Source organism: Micromesistius poutassou, assembly GCF_964030765.1.
Source record: "Micromesistius poutassou genome assembly, chromosome: 23".
Taxonomy (NCBI): domain Eukaryota; kingdom Metazoa; phylum Chordata; class Actinopteri; order Gadiformes; family Gadidae; genus Micromesistius; species Micromesistius poutassou.
Window position 1 is genome coordinate 9,198,887 of NC_140293.1, and position 21,769 is coordinate 9,220,655.

Consider the following 21,769-nt stretch of genomic DNA (forward strand, 5'->3'; position numbering starts at 1 on the left):
TGAGTTAACCCTTAGTGTTTAGTTGACCCTTAGTGTTTAGTTAGCCCTTAGTGTTGAGTTAACCCTTAGTGTTGTGTTTCCTGTGTGTAGAGAGTCTGTAAACACACTCCTAGAGCCCCAGTGTCAGCCCCCTCCATCCTCCTCATATCTCCGTCTCCGTGGGCCCCGTGGCTGCGGCCCCTGAGTCGCTGTGGGTCTTGAAGGTGAGGAACCGCAGGGGGCCCGCGCTGGTCTTCCCGGGGCCGGCGCTGGTCTCCGCGGGGCCGGCGCTGGTCTCCGCGGGGCCGGCGGCGGAGCGTTTGGTGCGGCCGCGGTGCAGCGAGAGCAGCGGTCTGCGGGAGCGCGTGGACGCCTCGGCGCCGGCCGCGGCGGTCCGCACGGTGCGCTTGTTGGCGTGCTCGATGCGGAGGCGGCAGCGCAGCACCTGGACGAAGACCTGGCGGAACTGGCGGGAGGACAGGTTGTAGAGCAGCGGGTTGAGCACGGAGCTCAGGTAGAAGAAGGTGTCGGCCACGGGCTGCAGCGCCACGTAGCTCTGGAAGTACGCCCGCGTCCACGACTCCTTGGGCAGCGCCGCCCCCATCAGACGACGCACCTGGTTGGGCATCCAGCACACCGTCAGAGCCCCCACGATCAGACCTGGAGAGGGAGGGGAGAGAGAGGGAGGAGAGGGAGGAGAGGGGGAGGAGAGAGGGAGGGAGGGAGGGAGAGGAGGGAGAGAGAGGGGAGAGAGAGGGGGAGGAGAGAGGGAGGGAGGGAGGGAGAGGAGGGAGAGGGAGGGGAGAGAGAGGGAGGAGAGGGGGAGGAGAGGGAGGAGAGGGAAGAGGAGGAAGGAGGGAGGGAGGGGAGAGAGAGGGAGGAGAGGGGGAGGAGAGAGGGAGAGGAGGGAGATGGAGGGAGGGGAGAGAGAGAAGGAGGAGAGGGAGGAGGAGGAAGGAGGGAGGGAGGGGAGAGAGAGGGAGGAGAGGGAGGAGAGGGGGAGGAGAGAGGGGGAGGAGAGAGAAGGAGAGAGAGGGAGGAGAGGGAAGAGAGAGAAGGAGGAGGAAGGAGAGAGGGAGGGAGGGAGAAGAGTGGGAGGAGGGAGGGAGGGGGAGAGAGGACAAAAGACATGATACAATTGAATTATCAATTATCCAGTTAATTTGTTTTACTATAAAACAATTCAGCACACAAAAGGAAATCAGCTGAAAATGATAATAGAAACTCTAACTTCCACCTTTGCTCAAGGGCACTTTGCTGGGAAACAGGGTTGGGAGGCTGGAGTCTGCAGACACTGTGGACCTCTCTCACTGCAGCGTGCTGGAGTGTGTAAGCGGACTGTTTGCCAGGACCACTAAGTCCTCTGTTCCTCATCTATTGTTTATCCTCCCATGCTTATGATTTGAAATACGCCGTGACCAAACAGTATTTAGAAAGAACTTCAGATGGTTTCACTTGAGACCTTAACTCCTGCTGAAGAAAAGCCAAGCTTGTTTACCTGCTGCAAGCCGGCTCTATGTGTGGAAGGGATAACATGAAGTTTGATCAACCAGACACAATTTAAACTATAATATCTGTAATGAATAGAGCACTCATGTAGAACGAGCGATTGGGAAACGAAATGGAGAGCTTTTAAATCTTAGTGAGTTTATTGTTCAATTATATTAAATAATTCTGATTGTAATTATAATTGAATGCCTTTAGTAATATTCTGGAGAGAGGAGAAAGGGATTTCTTTGTTGCTTCATGTCAGTGTCAATGTCGAAGTGCTTTTCAATCTGATGTTTTTTGCTCTTGGTGTGTCTTATTATTATTGATTATTCGTGTGTTGTTCTTGCTCTGAAACCGGTGCTTTGACTATCGTCTATTATGGTGTATTTGAACATTATCAACAGACAATATCCACTTGGAAAATGTTTTCACAGCCATGCATATTTCTCTGAATGGTAGTTTTTATAGTCCTCCTCTACAGTGGGGGATAAAAAATATGGACAAGATCCACACTGATCAACAGAAAGCTGGGACCCAGACAAACAATCATTCTCATTTCAGTTTCTCTGTTTGCCTAAAGGGTAAACAGGATCTACTCCACCCAATAGCATCGCACAGAATGTTATAGCTGAACCCACAGTAGCTTGTTTCACACCATGACAGGTAGGGGGGCATCAACAAACACCCACCTGTAGAGACACAGTGACTCACCTGTAGAGACACAGTGACTCACCTGTAGAGACAGTGACTCACCTGTAGAGACAGTGACTCACCTGTAGAGACAGTGACTCACCTGTAGAGACACAGTGACTCACCTGTAGAGACAGTGACTCACCTGTAGAGACAGTGACTCACCTGTAGAGACAGTGACTCACCTGTAGAGACACAGTGACTCACCTGTAGAGACACAGTGACTCACCTGTAGAGACAGTGACTCACCTGTAGAGACAGTGACTCACCCACCTCGGGTACAACACCAGACCTCATCGACAACAGACCACAACGCCAACCGGTAGGGTATACACTGACCAAGGTCGATGCTTTAAAACAGCTCCCCTCTCTCCCTCTCTCTCTCTCTCTCTCACATGTTTTTTTACAGTTTTCTCGCTCACTTTGCTCACTGTGTCACACTTGTCTCTGGCTCAAACTATCTTTGGGTAATCCACTCTGTCTAGCGCTTATATATATATATGTATGTATTTTTCATTGTATCTATCAGTTTCTCCCAAGGTGTGTAATATCAGACTTCCTCTACCTTTTACTTTGTAACAATAAACCCACCAGACAACCAGCTAACCAATGAACCAACCAACTAACTAATCAATCAGCTTTCATAATCAGACTGATCCAGAGTCCATGAGTTCCTGTCCACACTGACCTGAGGTCTGTTGGTGGAGGGAGAAGGCTGTTGACATGTATTGTTGAAAAATAAAATAATGGGGTTTCGGAAATGAGGTAACAGGGTGAAAAAGTTAACTTCCAGAAGTTTGTTGTCGTGGTAACTAGAAGCAATGACTTTGAGTATGATTGTTGTTGTCAGTGTTGGGAGGCCCATGGTCACAGGATGCTACAGCACAGTGTTAACTGCACACTATAGTGTTCACAAAGCCGCTCTCATAGTCACTGTCTGATCCAATAAAAGATATTTTGTCATTGAAAGTAACAGGACTTTGTGTCTTCCTCCGTTAAGGTCTCCTGTTGTAATACCATATAACCATATAACCATATAATATGGTCCTGAAGCTGGGATTCAACATCGTAGGGTCTTAAACACACACACACACACACACACACACACACACACACACACAGGTCTTTAAGGGTCTCCAATGGACATTGCCCTGCATCCCCCACTGCAGAACACATGCACCCTGCTGGGGGGGGAGCACCCTGCTGGGGGGGGTGGAGAGCACCCTGCTGGGGGGGGGGGAGCACCCTGCTGGGGGGGGGGGAGCACCCTGCTGGGGGGGGGTGGAGAGCACCCTGCTGGGGGGGGGGGGGAGCACCCTGCTGGGGGGGGGGGAGAGTAGGCTTTCCGCTGCTGCCCCCTCCACGCGGCCCTGCAGCGGGGGTGTGGTCCTCTGGGCCGGCGGGGCTCCAGGCTGAGGAGAAGGTAGAGACGGTGGCCTCCCTCTCCTTCAGACCGCGGTGGTCTGTGTGATTCCCAGGAATGACGCCTCAGATCTCATTTGTAGACACGTATAGCGCTATATATCGCCCTAGATGTGTCATTTATTTGTCTCGTAGCGGCTCATGTCTTGATGGGTCAATCTTTCAAGCTTTAAGCACCCAATTACAGAGAAAGCCTATGTATATGATTGCCACAAATGGTCCTCCTCCTCTCTGGCAGCGCGTCGTGCTGGTGGTTTGTCCTCAGGCGAGCCCAGTGCCTTGTCTCGGGATCGCCCAGACTACGGGGATGTTGGTGCTTTCCGTACAGCTGTCGCCTTGATTTATACCGCCGTACATCAGTGTGGCAGAGGGGGTGATTGAATGGGAGCGGAGGTAAGAATGCCCGTCAAAGCGTATCATTTAGTTTGGGCTGCTGCAGACGTTCCGGAGACTTCAGCGTTTTTATGGGTTTGTCATTGAAAAGTTTCCATTCACCAAAAAGACTTGGAACAAAACTTCAAATATATTCAAACTCTCAAATGTATTCACAACTCCAAACGAAGACTGTAAGACCTTTTTCAAACGCTACAACACGAGCTACATGAATAATGTCAGGCAGTCAAACCAAAAACTACTTAGACACTCACCGCCTGTTACCAGCCTCCAACTGGAGGCCACATACAGATACAGGTTACCAGCCGTTTACCACACACCTCAATACAGATACAGGTTACCAGCCGTTTACCACACACCTCAATACAGATACAGGTTACCAGCCGTTTACCACACACCTCAATACAGATACAGGTTACCAGCCGTTTACCACACACCTCAATACAGATACAGGTTACCAGCCGTTTACCACACACCTCAATACAGATACAGGTTACCAGCCGTTTACCACACACCTCAATACAGATACAGGTTACCAGCCGTTTACCACACACCTCAATACAGATACAGGTTACCAGCCGTTTACCACACACCTCAATACAGATACAGGTTACCAGCCGTTTACCACACACCTCAATACAGATACAGGTTACCAGCCGTTTACCACACACCTCAATACAGATACAGGCTACCAGCCGTTTACCACACACCTCAATACAGATACAGGCTACCAGCCGTTTACCACACACCTCAATACAGATACAGGTTACCAGCCGTTTACCACACACCTCAATACAGATACAGGCTACCAGCCGTTTACCACACACCTCAATACAGATACAGGTTACCAGCCGTTTACCACACACCTCACAGGGCTTACTGAGAGATTGCGTTATCAAACAGTTTACCAGACAACCACATCTGGTTGCTAAGCAGCAGCATAAACCTCTGTACCGCATCAGCACCGATTAGGCTAGGGCTCAGATGAGTCTCCCAGATGTTGGTGTTATCCCGGGGGTGTGGGACGGTGGCAGCAGCAGTCTGATGTAGAGCTCCTTCAATATTTAATGGATTTGATTGGATTTCCTTTGTGTCTAAATAAGAGAGAGCGTAGAGACAATAGAGGGGTAAGGTAAAGTCGAGTAAAGGTTATTGGCAAAGATTTGAACCTTCCCAAACACATTGATCAATAAAACATGACAAATGTCCACCTTCCATTTTATTGTTCATTTGCTATCAAACTTCTTAGGACGTTTTCTTTTTTGAATAGGCTTTGTTGAATCATCCGATTTATTTACTGAGCTCCAACACAATAAACAGAAGGGTTTATAATCATTCTGTTCTTTAGTTTCTGTCCATCTGTCCATCCATAAAAAAACAACTGTGTACAACTAGTGTGATGCCGGTATTAATGGACAGAAACAAAGCTATAGTTTAGAAGGACGGCTGTGATAACAGAGATTCACTGCAGGTTCCATTAAGAATGGACACAAAGTGGATATTGCTGACTGAAGGCCATGAGAAGACCGATAAGATGTGTTTTTACAGGGCTGTAGGAGTGTCCAGACTCAGTGTCCAGATTAAAAGAAAGAGATGAGCTGAAGGAGGGCGTAGAGAGAGAAAGAACTGAATTCAAACAGACAGATGACGGAGGGTGTTGAGAGTTGAGTAGAGAAAATAGAGATGTGAGAGAGTTGAAAAAGTTGAACGAGTACTTGGCAGAACCATCTAATTGCTGAAAAAAATGTGCTCTCTCTAACTCTTGATAAATAATTGATGAAGAGAATGAGCTAAACTGGCTTTAATTTTCTAATTGATTAATTGCAATCTATTTTAATGAACTCATCGCTTCTGCGTAATGAACCGTTATCTGCAGTGTAATCAGTTGTATTATTTATCTTTAAATATGCAGATTGTCTGACAGGAGTTAACAATGGATTGTTTCCAAAAAACTTTTTGGTTTTGTTTTTGTCAGCGATGGTTCAGACCTGCAATCTTTATTCAAACGACACTTGAAATAAACATCAGATATTACCTTACTGTAGATGATGATCCTAAAAATGAGCCTTGAATATTCTAGACCAGGGGTCTTCAATGTTTTTAGGCCAAGGACCCCATAGCTGATAGAGTGACTGAGCTGGGACCCCCCACTACATATATTGTATAAAACTGTGTTAAATATTAAACTGGGCCTACAATAACATGTAGGACAACCTATAGTGTCATGTATAAACATGCCTTGTTATTGTGCATACAATAATAAGGCTTAGTAACAAAGCTCCATCCATTGTGGCTCACAAAACACCTAACTCACAATTATTTTGATAAGAGGTCCTGACTCGCTGCTATGAAGGTGTCAGATACTGATCTGACCGCAATGATTCATGGGTAGCCTTTCATCAATGTTGCATAAATGTAACATGTTAGTTACTGAAAATACACATTAACATGAATAATAACATGAATACACATTAACATAACTGTTATTGAATGCATATTTGAAAAAGTATATGTTGGATTCATGTTAATGTGTATTTAAAAAAATAATAATCTAAGAATAATTTTGCGACCCCACCAGCAGTACCTCTGCAAACCCACTTGGGGTCGCGACCCCAAGGTTGAAGACCCCTGTTCTAGGCTAACCCAGACTATGCTAGAATGTATGAGGCTTTGTTAGGCTTACCCAGGCTATGCTAAGCTAACTAATGCTATACTAGACTGCAGGATGCTATGCTAATCTGGTCCAGAGAACACAGGCTGATTGAGGCTGTGCTAAGCTAACCCAGGCTACGCTAGGCGCTGCCAGACCGAGGCTCTCCCATATATTCTCGGGGGGAGAGGGCGACTTCTCCTCTGCAAAGAATTTGTTTAGGTTAGCACCACCTGTCATGGCCGCTTATTGATCACAGTCAAGGCGGTCACCTGGAAAATTGGAACTGCATCAGCACTAAGCCACTGAGAACACATCTCATCGCCGCCTGGTCTGGGCTCAGGTGTGCCCACACTACACTACTTTAACTGACGTGGCTTTTATTGTGTTTCTATAAAGTAGTACCTTTGTTGTGTTGTCAACATGGATACCCCAACCAGATACTCTACAGACATAGAGACGACATATATAAATAAACCCATAAATAAACCGGTCTCCCGACCACGGGCAGCCACTAATTAGAGGAGCATTAAACCACTTTATTGTGAGCAGCAAATCTGCAGCCCTGATTAGAATCTGTGACTGTAGTCAGTCTGTGTGTGGCTGTGTGGCGGTGTGCAGGAGGAGTAGACTTCATAAGGGAAGGGAGACTTAAAAGGGAATTGGATCTTGAAAGGGACTTAATTTAAGTGGAAATGGAACTCAAACACAAACCACAAAGCTCAAATCACCTCTGCTCCTCTCAATTTAAATTGTGTTGCTCCCATACACATTTTCTCCAGACGTCTCCCTAGTTGTTCGTTCCTTCAGAGTGTCAATGTTTATAGACAGCGTGTGCCGCAGACTAAAGATTAGAACATGTGGATGTAGGGAGCATGACGTACACCCTTTGTCAACACACAACCAAACTGAGTCTTCATGAAGCCTATCACAGGCCATTTTAACACTGAATTGCCAGACATGATATGGCAAGCTGTTCTTAAACATCGCTGCTCTGTTAAAACATTTCAGAGGGGCGGGTCATCAGGCTGAGCCAACCAGAGGCAGAGGGGGGCGGGTCATCAGGCTGAGCCAACCAGAGGCAGAGGGGGGCGGGTCATCAGGCTGAGCCAACCAGAGGCAGAGGGGGGCGGGTCATCAGGCTGAGCCAACCAGAGGCAGAGGGGGGCGGGTCATCAGGCTGAGCCAACCAGAGGCAGAGGGGGGCGGGTCATCAGGCTGAGCCAACCAGAGGCAGAGGGGGGCGGGTCATCAGGCTGAGCCAACCAGAGGCAGAGGGGGGCGGGTCATCAGGCTGAGCCAACCAGAGGCAGAGGGGGGCGGGTCATCAGGCTGAGCCAACCAGAGGCAGAGGGGGGCGGGTCATCAGGCTGAGCCAACCAGAGGCAGAGGGGGGCGGGTCATCAGGCTGAGCCAACCAGAGGCAGAGGGGGGCGGGTCATCAGGCTGAGCCAACCAGAGCCAGAGGCTTCACATCGTGGACGCTGCCATTTGTTTAAACCAGCAATGGAAATTGCGTCTATATTGGGCACATTGAGGGCTTGAATGGCCACAGTAGTCTATGGCCAAAACATTTAATATTCAACCACTAATAACTTTATAATGGAGGAAAACTGTCCAAAGAGACCTCTCAAAATGAATAAAATGGAGATGGATTAGTCACTGAGATTTTAAGCGAACAAAGAAGAAGAAATTAATTGAATCTGCCATAGCCGTGTAGTTAAGGGCTCTACACAAATCACACATACTTCACTTCACTAACAAATGTTACGGTTGGAAGTACGCTTATTTCCATGTAGAGAAAGGTATTGGTGAAGGACTAAATATATGAAGAGATGTGGTAAAAGAAAAGCTTTTATATACTCAGTTTCCTACACACATATGTGTATATAAAGTTTTAAAATCTGATATTCTTGAAAACACACGGATGTGTATGGATGAAAAAGCCTGGTCTTCCTCCTGGTCTGCAGGATCTGTGGAAGAAGACGAGTTGTGAGCTGAGCGCCATGAAGATGTTTGGGAATAACTCAGGTGAGCCGCTGATCAGATCCTGAGCAGTTGTCAGGATGGGAGGACGGCGTTACCAAGAGAACAGCGTGGTGGACCCCCCCCTCCACCCAGCCCGCCGCTGCTCTGAGGCCTCCCGCCACAGCCCAACGTTAACGGAGTGACTGCTCCTACAACAGGGATGTGGCATGAAATCACCAACACCAAGATCCTCTAGATACTGAGAACAACGTCAGCTAGAATCACCAACACCGAGATCCTCTAGATCAGGCCTGGCCAACCCGCGGCTCCGGAGCTGCATGCAGCTCTTTGCCTCGTTTCATGTGGCTCTTATGTTCCTATCGAATATTAAAAAAAAAATAATAACAATAATAATCATCTTTTCAAGATTTTAATCTCGCAATCACGCAAATGCGCATGTGACGCGAATTTTCGCATGATGGCGTCGGTACATTCACCTTGTATGTAGAATGGACGCGCTGGTGTGGACTCAACATAAAACTGGCCACTCAGCTTGGAGGGAAAAGCTTACAGACAAAATAACCAAAATATGAAGATGAACACATGTTCAATGTAACGGCAAGCCGTTCTGCTGGATACACCAGGCGTCATTAACGCATTTCAAGCTTCAAATCTTCATGCAAATATTTTAGCATCGCATTGGATGAGTCTTGTGACATACAAGACAAGCCTCTGTTGGCAGTATTTGTAGATCTGTGTGAAACAAATGTGTGATCAAAGAAGCACTCCTTGATATTGTTATATGTCTATAAAGACAGAACCCGTGGCATAGATGTGAAAGAAACAATGATGGCTGCATTTGTGAAAGCAAATTACAGTAAATCTGTCTGAGCAGAGGTGTGTGTGTGTGTGTGTGTGTGTGTGTGTGTGTGTGTGTGTGTGTGTGTGTGTGTGTGTGTGTGTACGTGTGTACACGTGTATGTGTTGGCCACCCTGATCTAGATACTGGTGAACAACGTGAGCTCTGCACATGATGATGAATCTTTTAATTGTGTGACTCATTGTGTGGATCAGTAACCTTGCTACGTGTGGGAAAACCGAAAGAAAGACAAAGTAAGATTAAAAATGAAGTACAATATATATTTTTACACACATGCGCACATGCACACACACACACACACACACACACAAAGGAAAATAATGTTCCGGCACGCTGACAACTTAATAGAGAGTAAACAGGAGACTTGGTTTCACGCATGTCAAACTCATTCATTACTTCCTGAAACCCGTAAACCATGAAGATCATGTGTGTGATACATATCAATTCCAAACAACACCGGAAATCAACACAGGAAATCTTCATAAATACAAATAAGAAAGTAGTATTTCCTACATGCCGTCACACAGCCCAGGAGGAGACGGCCTTTAGTCACTGGAAGTAGACTCATCTTTACTGTCCAGTCAAGCAGAAACACACAATCACTCTCCTCTCATGGTGAACGAACGATGAAGCAATTATTCATAATCAGAGGATCATTTCAAGAAGAGCATGAATGAACGGTTTACTCGAGTGAGTTTTAACAAGTCACCACAAAGAAATATCTTTTACGATGGCATGGATCAGGAAGACGCCCTTATAAAGACATTGGTTCCTGCTGGTTGTCTTGTAAATGGTTCTGTTTTTACTTCACAGTTGGAGGGAGTGATGCAGTTCAGTTGAGAAGTTCTCTCTCTCACTCTCTCTCTCTCTGTCTGTCTCTCCCCTTTCCCCCTCTCTCTGCTCACAACTCTCTCTCTCCCTCTCCCTCTCTATCTCTCTCTCTCTCTCTCTCTCCATCACTCTCCCTCTGCCTCCCTCTATCCCTCTCCCCCCCCCCTCTCTCCCTCTGCCTCTCTCTCTCTCCCTCTCTCCCTGCCTCCTTTCCTCTCTCTGTCACTCCTGCTCTCCCTCTCTCCACAGTTGAAGGTCGGCGTGTCAGTGTACAAATAACACTTTACCTAAACAGCCTCGCCTTCAATCAATCCTAGCAGAGGAGGAGAAGAGCGCCACAAATCAGGGCTCAGATGACACCGGCTCGGCTGACCTTTCACTGAATACTAATCAATCACAGTACGGGGGAGGAGGCCGCGGGGGAGGAGGCCGCGGGGGAGGAAGGGGCGGCCATTTTGTTTGTCCTTGGTTGAAGCGAGGGGGACCAGCGTCACGACGTCTCTCATGAGACATGACAGGAGCACAACAGGCACCGCTCTCAGAGTGTCGCTCTCTGTTCACCTCTCTGTGTTCACCGCTCTGTGTTCACCTCTCTCTGTTCACTTCTCTGTTCACCTCTGTGTTCACCTCTCTGTGTTCACCTCTCTGTTCACCTCTCTGTGTTCACCTCTCTCTGTGTTCACCTCTCTGTGTTCACCTCTCTGTTCACCTCTGTGTTCACCTCTCTGTGTTCACCTCTCTGTGTTCACCTCTCTGTGTTCACCTCTCTGTTCACCTCTGTGTTCACCTCTCTGTGTTCACCTCTCTGTGTTCACCTCTCTGTGTTCACCTCTGTGTTCACCTCTCTCTGTTCACCTCTCTGTGTAACCTTTAGCTTGTTTTCTGCCAATTAAAACAGGATGGAGGGGGGAGGGCGGGGGGGGGGGGGGGAGGATAGAAGTGATGTGGAGATTTTATTTTGGAAAAAAAACTTCTTCTTTGTGAGAGATTTGTGAATCTCCTTCAACAACTAATCGCGTTTGTGCAGCACTTTCCCGACACGCACATTTGCTCCTTGTCTGTCGATTTAATGTTTTAAGAAAAGATCTAATTGTAAAAGATAAATATTCTTGATTGAATGGCAGCTCATTGTATTCCGCTGTTCGTCTGTGTATCCATTCTGCGTTGGTATTGTATAATACGTGATTAGTTGGTCTTGGGGTCTGTAAGGTACCTCAAGCAGGGGGCCAGTGCAGCGCTCCGGCACAGAACACATCATGTGGGCCGAGTTCTGAAAGAAGCGGGCCTCTTATTCACTTCAGTTGACTTACCCTCTGGCTTTGTGGGTACTTAGTGAGTGGGTAACATCTACAGATGACCTGGGCTCCAGCAGCCCTCCTCTGTGATCGCTTCTGTCTGGGGATGGAGCAGAGCCTGGGCCCTGCTTCCTGTTTGGTGAAGGAGCTGTTCTCCTGAAGCTGAACAGCTTTCAGAAGAGCATTTTAATTTGTGTATTTCTGAGGAGGCCAGTCTACACGGTGTTGATTTTGAATCTTCACCGATTCTTTTTTTTTAGTTTACTGAGTTTGTGTTACCCGTTAATAACCAATTACATGCTTATAGATCCCTGCTACCAGCAACATGATTGGTCCAAACAAATACGAAGTGAAAGAGACTCCAATTTGAGCTTGCCTGTCGTCAGTTTTTAGAATCAGTCTGAAGTTTGAGGAAACCCATAAAGACAGGCTGAGAGTTATGGTTTAATAAGTGTTTTAGGAGACGTGTGAACACGTATTTGGCCTTGAATCACACCTGGTGGTGCTGTTTCTTTTAGCTGAAAGACTGACAATCACAGGGCTTCAACTCCCAGGCTCCTACTGCCTTTTTAGAGAGGGAAGACACTGGAGGCTAATTGTTGAGTTGCTCTGGACCAAAGCCACACATAGAGGGATAGGAGTGACGTGGAGCTACTGGTGACCCGGTTCGTCTGAGGTTGATGCTGTGCTTCTTTAGAATATCAGTCAATGGAATTATCACAAAGTCAATGATCCCCAAAACGATAAGATTGAGATTCATGGCTTATCGTTCAGAGGCTTTCATCAGAAAACCAGGAGGGTCTATTGAATGAGGAACGTAATCCACAGAGGGGATTACATTTAGTAATTAGTATAAAAATAATACTCAATTACAATTAAAAGCGTACATGGTAAAAGCGGAACAAAGGCTGGAGCTGCTTTCATCTTTCATCTGCTTAATTTTTAATAGCTTTTTTTTGTAGATAAAACAGACAGAGTGATGAGGGAGTGTTGAGTGAAGGTCTGTGAAGTGTTGCAGACAGAGGAAGCTGCACCTCTCTCCCAGACTGCGCTGCAGCTCCAACATGCAAGAAACACGCCGGCTGGTTCCTGTGCTACTGCCTGTGTGAATCTTATGCTCCACGTAACTCCAACAACTTCACACAAGTTTCAGTCGTTATCGGCATTAGACTTTGATCTGGCTTGCAGTCGCTCATTAAGTGTGAAACGACTGACCAGGGCCAAAACAAACTAAAGAGTGCATTGTTCATGTCACACTCGGCATACAACGCTGGGTTTATGGGCTGTTCTTATGGATAACTTGATTAGGAAGAGACAATCTTGAGATAATACGGTTTATGGTTTTATAGTCGCACTGGTGTTCTGAGAAACCTTTTGGGTTCCAGTGATGTCCAGAGACGTGTTTTTAGAGCTACTGTGTTAAATGACCAGGTACAATGATAAATAAACATCATTATCGTTGGCTCGTGAAAAGTAATATCTCATGAAAAACAATATCTCCTGGCTTGACGATAAATGGAGGGAAGATAAGAGTGGTGAAGGAAAAACAGTTACAACTTGTGAAAGAGACATATAAAGTCCTTTTTTATCCAATTGTGGGGGTGTATTTTTGACTTGTGATATCATTAACTGCTCGATCATAATCTTCACAAAGAGTATTATTACCATGACTATAGTACTATTCCCCAACTGTAAAGTCTCTTCTACCCCCGCATGCCATTGGTAAGAATGTTTCTGGAGGCGTCTGTGTGGACGTTCAACAGAAGAAAGAGGAAAGAAATGTAACGACTTAAAGCCGGTTAAAATATACTTTCAATACGGACATCAGAGTTAAGCTAGCTTCCACATCCGAACCAACGACTTCATGATGAGTCTCATGGAGGTAATAACCGGCAGCACGGCTCTCGACCCGGACCGCACACACCGCAGCGCAACACAACAAGTAGACAATCTGTTCTCAATTACATCTCAGCGCATTATCAAATTGTTATTGGCGGCTGATATTGCCGCTGGCTCGCTGATATCTCAGCGCCGAGATATTGCTCAGAGTCGGGGCCCACAGAGGGGTAATAAGCCCGGGTTCTCCTGAGGCCCCCTGCCCCCTTCCCCCCAGCAGGGGGCAGGGGGGGGGCCCTCATGTCACCCCACACACGGAGGAGATACAAGGCCCCCAGCGCAGGCAGAGCGCGGGGGGGGGGGGGACATCATTAAACCAGCTCTCACCTGAGCCCCGTGGCTGAGGTGTACAGTGTGTGTGTGTGTGTGTCTGTGTGTCTGTGGGGGGGTAGCTGGGTGTGTGAGTGTGTGAGTGTGTGTGTGTGTGTGTGTGTGTGTGTGTGTGTGTGTGTGTGTGGGGGGGGGGGGGGGGTAGCTGAGTGTGTGAGTGTGTGTGTGTGTGTGTGTGTGGGGGGGGGGGGGGGTAGCTGGGTGTGAGTGTGTGTATGTATCACACACAGTGTTTGTGTATTGTGTGCATGGGTGTTTAAGTGTACTCTCTGAGTGAGTGAGTTTGTAAGTGAGTGAGTGAGTGAGTAAGTGAGTGAGCGTGTGTGTGTGTGTGTGTGTGTGTGTGTGTGTGTGTGTGTGTGTGTGTGTGTGTGTGTGTGTGTGTGTGTGTGTGTGTGTGTGTGTGTGTGTGTGTTTGCAGCAGCGCGTGGAGCCCAGTGTCTTGGTCCTTTATTCTACTGTCCACATGATCCACCAACAACCCCCACCCTCCCCTCCTCCCCCACCTATTGAGAGAGAGAGAGAGAGAGAGAGAGAGAGAGAGAGAGAGAGAGAGAGAGAGAGCCCTCAGCTCTGCCGTCGTGCCTCTGAGCTGCAGCATCAATCTGTGGCTGGTGAGAAAAGACGCTTTACTTTTTTTAACAGCAACACAACCCCGGGTTAAAGATGAGCTCACGGTCCGACCGCCCGTCTGCCTGCAAACCTGTCTGTCTGACAGTCTGCCCGTCTACCCATTCTTCTGCTCACAGTATGCTCGTCTGTCTGTCCGTCGGCTCTCTCTCTCTCTCTCTCTCTCTCTCTCTCTCTCTCTCTCTCTCTCTCTCTCTCTCTCTCTCCTCCCCCCCCCCCCCCCCCCCTCTGGTAGCAGCGAATCAGAAGCTGATTCTTTAACGTTTAATCACAGAGGAGCACCTCTGAGCGCTCATCCCGATCGATGGTGAGGGGAAAAAGAAAATAGGTCATTAACCAACAGAGCTGTAGGCGCCGCAAACTAAATGATTATTCGTTTCAGACATGGCTCCTGCTGCGGTTACAAAACGAGTATCTAAAGCAATTAACCTCCTGTCACCGACATTCAAGTTTGGGCATCTTAACGAGTTTGTGCACCTCCTTTAATTACTCTTTTAAGCAGCAGCAGGCTGAGCTGGATTAAAAGTAATTTGGAGGTAAAGTGCGTTGATGACAGCAGCGTGGTCAGTGTGTCCCCAGACCACTGCCACGAGGAGAGAGCTTCTCTGCACCGACCCTGAGACAACCCTGAGCGGAGCACCCTGTCACCATTAACCCTTTCATTTTCATTATCAGTCTCTCCCATCCCTCCATCCTCCATCTCTCCATACCTCCAACCATCTCTCTCCAGGTCAGTCAGACTCCAGTATGAAGATGAGGGGGTCTATCTTCCACCTGGTTGTCCATCAATATTGAACGCTTATGAATTTGTGAGCAGCGATGGCTGATGGACCGACGGTAGGGACGGCAGACCGGATGGGCTTGATTAGAAAGTGCTCTGGGCAATCGCTAATCAACTCCACCTGGTCTGCTGGAGTAGTGACGGGTGTAGCAGGAAACAGGAAACAGCAAAGGTACAATCTGAGGGGACGGAGGAGAATACTCCAAACTGTGAACTGCTCGGTTCAACGGTTGATATTTGGAATAACTGCTGAGGAACTGTGAACAGGGTTTGGACAGATGGTTTCCGCTGGTCATTATTATTGGGGACGGTTAAGCAAATAGTGTAAAATCTCCTCATGGGCATCTGCCATGACTTTTTGAATGCCTGTGTTTTTGCTGATAATGTGATATAAGCGTAACGGGAAGGGACCTTCAAAGCGCTGAAAAGCGTCTCGCTAATTAAGATTCTCAATCAAACCCGGCCGCCCTCCACACCTGCGCGTCCCGCCCGGGCCCTGACCTTTCTCCGCTGCTCTGTGGCGTCAGCGCTTTGTGGGCTCTCCCTCTTCTCAGCCCATAGCCTTGGAGCGGCGGACGTGACGGACGCGGCGGACGTGACGGAGACGTGCGGCGGCCGCGCCACGCCGCACGTCTCGCAAGGAGATACATCGAGAGGATTCCAATAGTTATCTGAGACTGAAGTGTTGGGGAAGGAGAGAGTGACTGGCGACAGTACTCTGGTTGGAAGGACTGGTTCTCGGGCACTGGGTCGCCACGGCAGCCAGGGTACCGTCTGGTTTTATCGCCGCCCTGAGGGGGTGTGGCTCCGTGATGGATGGTTTTAAGGGCGACCACGGTTTCATTTGAAATGTTGGAAGCTTTCCGCTTCGCCGATTATGTGTAAGCTCAAGATGACCTGGTTGGCCATTACCATGGCAACCGGAGGGGCTGGACGACGGGTCCTGATTCAGCCCCCGGCCCCGCGGTGCGGTGTGTAGGCGTGGGCCGATGACAGCTGCTCAGACAGGCCCCCAACAGCCACCTCACACGGAACATTCCGGAATCCGTATTGGGCTCCTAGCAGAGAACCGCTGGCACCAGGTGAGCTGATTAGATCGGTCTCAACTCACACTTCACTTCTGTATAACAATTATTTGTCTGCTGTGACACGTAGACGTAAATAAATACTTCATTAATAATTGCTTACCAACCGCGAGACTGCACGTGTTAAAAGGGGCGATCAGAAATGGTAATGGTGAACAACGTCACTCTCTATCCTCTTTATGAAGGACTGGGTTAGAGCGGGAGAACGACCGTTCTCCGCTGTGGTGATTAGTGCGTGTAATGAAGTGCACTAACAGGTAAAAGCTGCTCCATGCATCATCTGTGTGGCCGGCCCTCAGCCCCACGCTGTGCTGGTGAGGTCAGCGGTGCATACAAAATCAATGGTTCCAGCGCGGTCTGAAACTTAAGACGTAATTAGAGCCGGGGCGGGAGGAGAACAATTGGCTGGTTATTGAATCAGAGCAGCAAAGGCGCTGCGCCCAGCACTTCTCAAACTGAAGCACAGCGAGGGGAGAAGAGCAGGCGAAGTTCAGCTCATTTGTTCAGAATGTCACGGGTTCCAAACTGGTCTCAGGCTTCACCGTCTGCCGGCGTCGTGCACCCCAGTGTCGTCATGGAGAACTTTAACCGACATTACCATGATTAATGGTGCTATCAATAACAGATAAACTCGTAGACGTTCCTGTAAGCGCTTATCCTCCCGTGACATCACAGGAAGTGGGCCGGCCTTCGTTATCTGTGATGATGACGATGAGCGGTATTTGTGCTTAATGAGTAGCCCGGGATATTCCCAATGAAGATACCGCTTGGGGATTTAAACACAGTGATTGGACGAAGACCTTAGACTCGAGTGCACACTGGTTTAAAGTTAAATTCTCCAGATTATTCCAGATTCATACTGCCCTCCATCCATCAATTACACAACTACAGACAGAGCTACTGCACTAAACTCACTTTGTTCATGTCAACATTGTAATCGTGTTCTTAAAATGATTGAAGACACCATATATAACCTTGCTAATATAGTTAACATATTATACACAAACATATTTACCTTATACCAAAATGATAAAAAGATTATTGTTTATTAAATGATCAAATATATCCAATGGTTACTGCTAATGGTTCTCAGTAATAGGAACATTATTGAGGAGGTGGTGATGAGGTGTTGACAGGGCAGCGTTGTACGTGGGTAGAGATCACCATGAGAGCACGCATTCATCACAGAGCTACAAGGCTAACAGATGGCTGCTCACACCCACCTCTGACGGTGCGTGGTTGTCCTGGTCCATTCAGTATTAGTCATGGCGACAGCATCCTGTCATCTTTATGAGGAATGAGAAGCAGCTGTCTCAATGACAAAAGTAATAAACAACCTCAACCACAAAGGTTTAATCTGACTCAGGAGATGGCTTGTCTTTGTATAACAACGTCTTTGTATATCAACTGCTGCTTACCGCACATTCTTTAAGGATGAGTTGGAGCCAGTGAACCGGAAAGGTAAGTATAAACATGGTATTGCTGTGGTATATTGAAATGTCACTGATAAAATATTAGTTTATATTCAGGAATGGTTTTAAGATTATTTTGTAATCCTTACCACTGGTTAGTGTTATACTTCTTGTATCTTATTTTGGCTCATCAGAGGGCTGTCCGATGGTACAGGGGTAAGGCTGTAGAGCAGCCAAGGACTCTGCTGAGTGTGTGACACTGACAGAGCGATGTTTGACTTCTGCGGTGCACAAGACGCCAAGGCTCTCAGACACTTCCTGACAGCTCCAAAGTGGAGCCAACACAACAACATTGTGCACATACATGCGCACGCAAAACGCACACACACACACGCACACATGCTAGTGGACACACAAGCTGCCCCATAAACAGCAAGACGCACGGTATGAATACGGGTCACCGTTGTTTAAATTCTTCTTCAGGACAGCTTTTTCCAAACTCACGATAGTTTTGGTATTCGTTCATGAAGAACCAACAGTTGACTTCAACCCATCAGCCGAGCATCGACATTCCCCTGTGCTCAACAACTCCCTCCTCACATTGATATTCAACTCATCACACACAACAAAAACAAAAAAAGACTTACCTAGAAAAATAATGGTCTGCTTCCTGGCCGTCTTGACCCTTGAACTCTCATGCTTGGTCTTGGCCTCCGTCGCCCCGTTGACCCCCACGTCCGCCGCCGCCGCCGCCGCCGCCATGGGCCGCCGCAGCACCAGCACCATGGCGCGGCACATCACGGCCACGCCCAGCAGCACCACCATGTACACCACGAAGGCCCCCGAGATGCTGACCTGGTACATGACCCAGCGCTCCCGCAGGTTGGTGCAGAAGGTGACGTTCTGGTCGGGGACGCTGCGGGCGGCCGGGATGTGGCCCTGCGTCCCGGTGGTGAACAGCATGGGCAGCGCCACCACCACCGACGTGAGCCAGGCGAAGGCGATCAGCGTGGAGGTGTGCCTCCCCGCCAGCGCCTTGAAGCGGAACGGGTGGCAGATGGCCATGTAGCGCTCGAAGCTCAGCGTGGCCACGTTCAGGATGGTGGCGTAGCTGCAGGCCTCGAACAGGAAGTTGTACACCTTGCAGTTGACGTCGCCCGACGTGGAGCTGAAGGGGAACCAGATGGCGCTGTACAGCTCCACCGGCATGCCGATGAGCAGCACCAGCAGGTCGGAGCAGGCCAGGCTCACCATGTGGTCCGTCACGTTCTTGTGCAGGTAGCCGTTCTGCAGCAGCACCTGCGTCACCCGGATGGTGACGGCGTTGCCCACGATGCCCGTCACCAGGATGAGGACGTAGAGGACGGTCAGGAAGACTTTGACGGAGTAGCCGGGCTCCAGGTCGCGCCAGTTCTTCTCCTCGGCCACCTCCATCTCGGTGTCCATGGCGCTCGCTCCCGAGCTGCTCCTGAGCCGCGGGCTGAGCTCTTCTTATCAGCTCTGGAGGCGCGGCCGGTCGGTGATCAGAGCCCGGCGGCGTGGGCCAGGATCCTCAGGTGCTCCCAGATCAGAAGTACATTTGATATTTGATTTGTTATTATCAATTCATTTAATAATTATTTGATATTTGTCCAAAATGATCACTGATCCTCTCGGCTGTGTCTCCGGTGAGCTGGAAATCCTGACGTCCACCATAAATACTTCTGTTCAATCAGTTCCCTCTCTCAGTGCGTTTAAAGTTTGCGATTTCCAATAAAAAAAGTGAGCGGTGGGTTCAGCTTGAAGTCCGTCGAGCGAGGCCTGGTTCTCCACGCCGTGAACCGTCCAGTCCTGAGCGGCGCCGACCCTCGTCTCACCGGGGTTCAAATGCGTTTTGGCGTCAGTGCTCTCTGCTGAAAGTCACGGCAGACGGCAGTACACTGATTTCCTCCCTCCCGGACCAGGGCAGGGCAGTTAAACATTAAACTTTAGAAGGGAGAGAGAGGACGAGCGAGAGAGGTAGAGGAACAGGAGGGGGTGTAGCGGCGAGGGCCGGCGTTAGGCTCTTATCACGCTGTCGGCCTCGCGCCTCCTCTGGACAAACTCTTGCCTCATTTCACTGAACATATAATGGAGCTCAGAGATAAGCAACGGAATTCCACAACGTTGAGTATTAAACAAGAACAACAGATCAACCTAACCACAGGGATGGTTGGGTACACAGAAACAGCCCAACATGAGGAATGGAAGCGTTTTGTTTGATGCGGTCATGGTTTAAATAAGTCTCCCTTTTCTTTTCGGGACTGAATTTAAAATAATTGTTATGGTGAAATACAGCTTGTTATTAACCGTAGTGGAACCAATTACATCACAGTTTAGGTCACAGTTTGAGAGACATTCTAGTGAGGCCTATTTCTTAAGCTCTTTTTCACAGAGAATAAGAGTAAGCATGATTGAAGAGTTTAGGTTGACTGATATTTATCTGATCATGAATGTATTAAACTAGATATTTCTTACATCAAACTGCCAACACATTGTAGGAAACGACTATGATGTCTATAGATGGAGACATTTCACAGCTAAATAAAAACATGTTCCTATACCAATACATCCATATGGAGACAGTGGTCTAAAACCAGCCCTGTAACCCTCCCTCTACAGAGTTATATGTAACCGATACAAAAGGAACAAAGATGAAGAGACTATCCATTCACCCTTTTTGTTCACCCTTTTATTTCACTTTTGCACTCATTCATCTTATAGATGAAAGCCACCGAGTGCGGTGATTAAAAATGGTCCCACACTGCCAATTAAACCATTATAATCCGCATGACCCCATGTCAGGCCAGGTGCACCCACTCAGGGAGGGGGAAGACAGGGAAATCAGCCCCGATTGTGTCACATAATTACGGGAGCCTCTTCAACTGCACCGCCACCGAGTCCCTTTCAGATCCCACTGTCACACAGCGGCCTAATTCCTCCCGCTTACCGACAGCGTGATGGAGCTGTTGATTTATGCACCGCTCGTCTCAATAGAACGTTGCTCTTGAGCAGCGGATGGAGATTGCCAAGGCCCTCCACCCTTCTGATGCTCAACGTTGATGTGAGGTTCTCCTTGGCTTGGTGCCGAGTTGACCCAAAGCATACTTCTTTTTGTTTACAAAAGCGTAGGAAGTTATCTCAACAACCTCAGAGCAGGTCCGTGCCGGGATCATCTGGCACCGCGAGGCGAACGGACCACAGACACAGAGATGGTGTGCTTGTGTAGTCGGATTCATGAAAAAGCTTTGAAAAGGAGACTGTTGAATGGGTCTCTGTGAGTCACAAGGCAGAGGCTGTACTAGGCCCTCCACGAGGATCAGCCAAGATCAATATGTGACCACGGCCTTGTCCAGCATTGGTTTATCGGCTTCTTAAAGGCTGTCCTCCACACTCCACACACAAATAAAGGAGAAGGGAAATGGGATTTTAAAATAAATAGGTGTCAATCCAGGGCCAGTTATGAGCATCAGATAGGCGGCTTTTCTTAAGACCTCTAATTAAATAACTTATTTGTCAAAGAGAAAGTTATGACTTTATACAAAATGAAGTGACCCCAGATTTAGCCCCCCCATTCTACCGTCTGCTGTCTGAGGTCTCTTCACCGTATTCTGTGGAAGATCAAAGCCTCTCTATTCTAACGCCTACTGCAGTCCACCCTTAGCTTCTAAAACAATGTATACAACACATATATGAAAGGGCCAAATGCCAAACAAAGCGCTACCAAATTAACATACATTCAAAAATACAAGAATGAATGAGAATATTAACATTATATATATATATATATGTTATATAAAATTATATAACAATATTAACCCTAGTCATTTCCACAATGACTGAGTGAAATCACTCAGTCATTGTGGAAATGACAGAATATCAGAATAATTGGATGGTTTGAAATGTTTTTCTTGAAACAATATTTCAGTAAATGACTTTATCCTTAGCAGTTTTAAGAATACCGGATCCTTCAGCCTTCATTTTCCCTCTGAAGGTTGATAAAGCCCTGGACAGTACC

General features: G+C 47.9%; 1 protein-coding gene across 1 annotated transcript; it reads right to left on the reverse strand.

Annotated features, from left to right (window-relative positions):
- Window positions 1-9: 9 nt before the first annotated feature.
- On the reverse strand, window positions 10-19,627 carry gpr39 (G protein-coupled receptor 39). Its single transcript, XM_084487319.1, has 2 exons — window positions 18,381-19,627; window positions 10-639 (listed from the first exon to the last, which is right to left on the reverse strand). Exons 1-2 carry the CDS (start codon window positions 19,177-19,179, stop codon window positions 143-145), a joined length of 1,296 nt encoding a protein of 431 aa, XP_084343445.1. The 5' UTR covers window positions 19,180-19,627; the 3' UTR covers window positions 10-142.
- Between the last annotated feature and the right edge of the window lie 2,142 nt (window positions 19,628-21,769).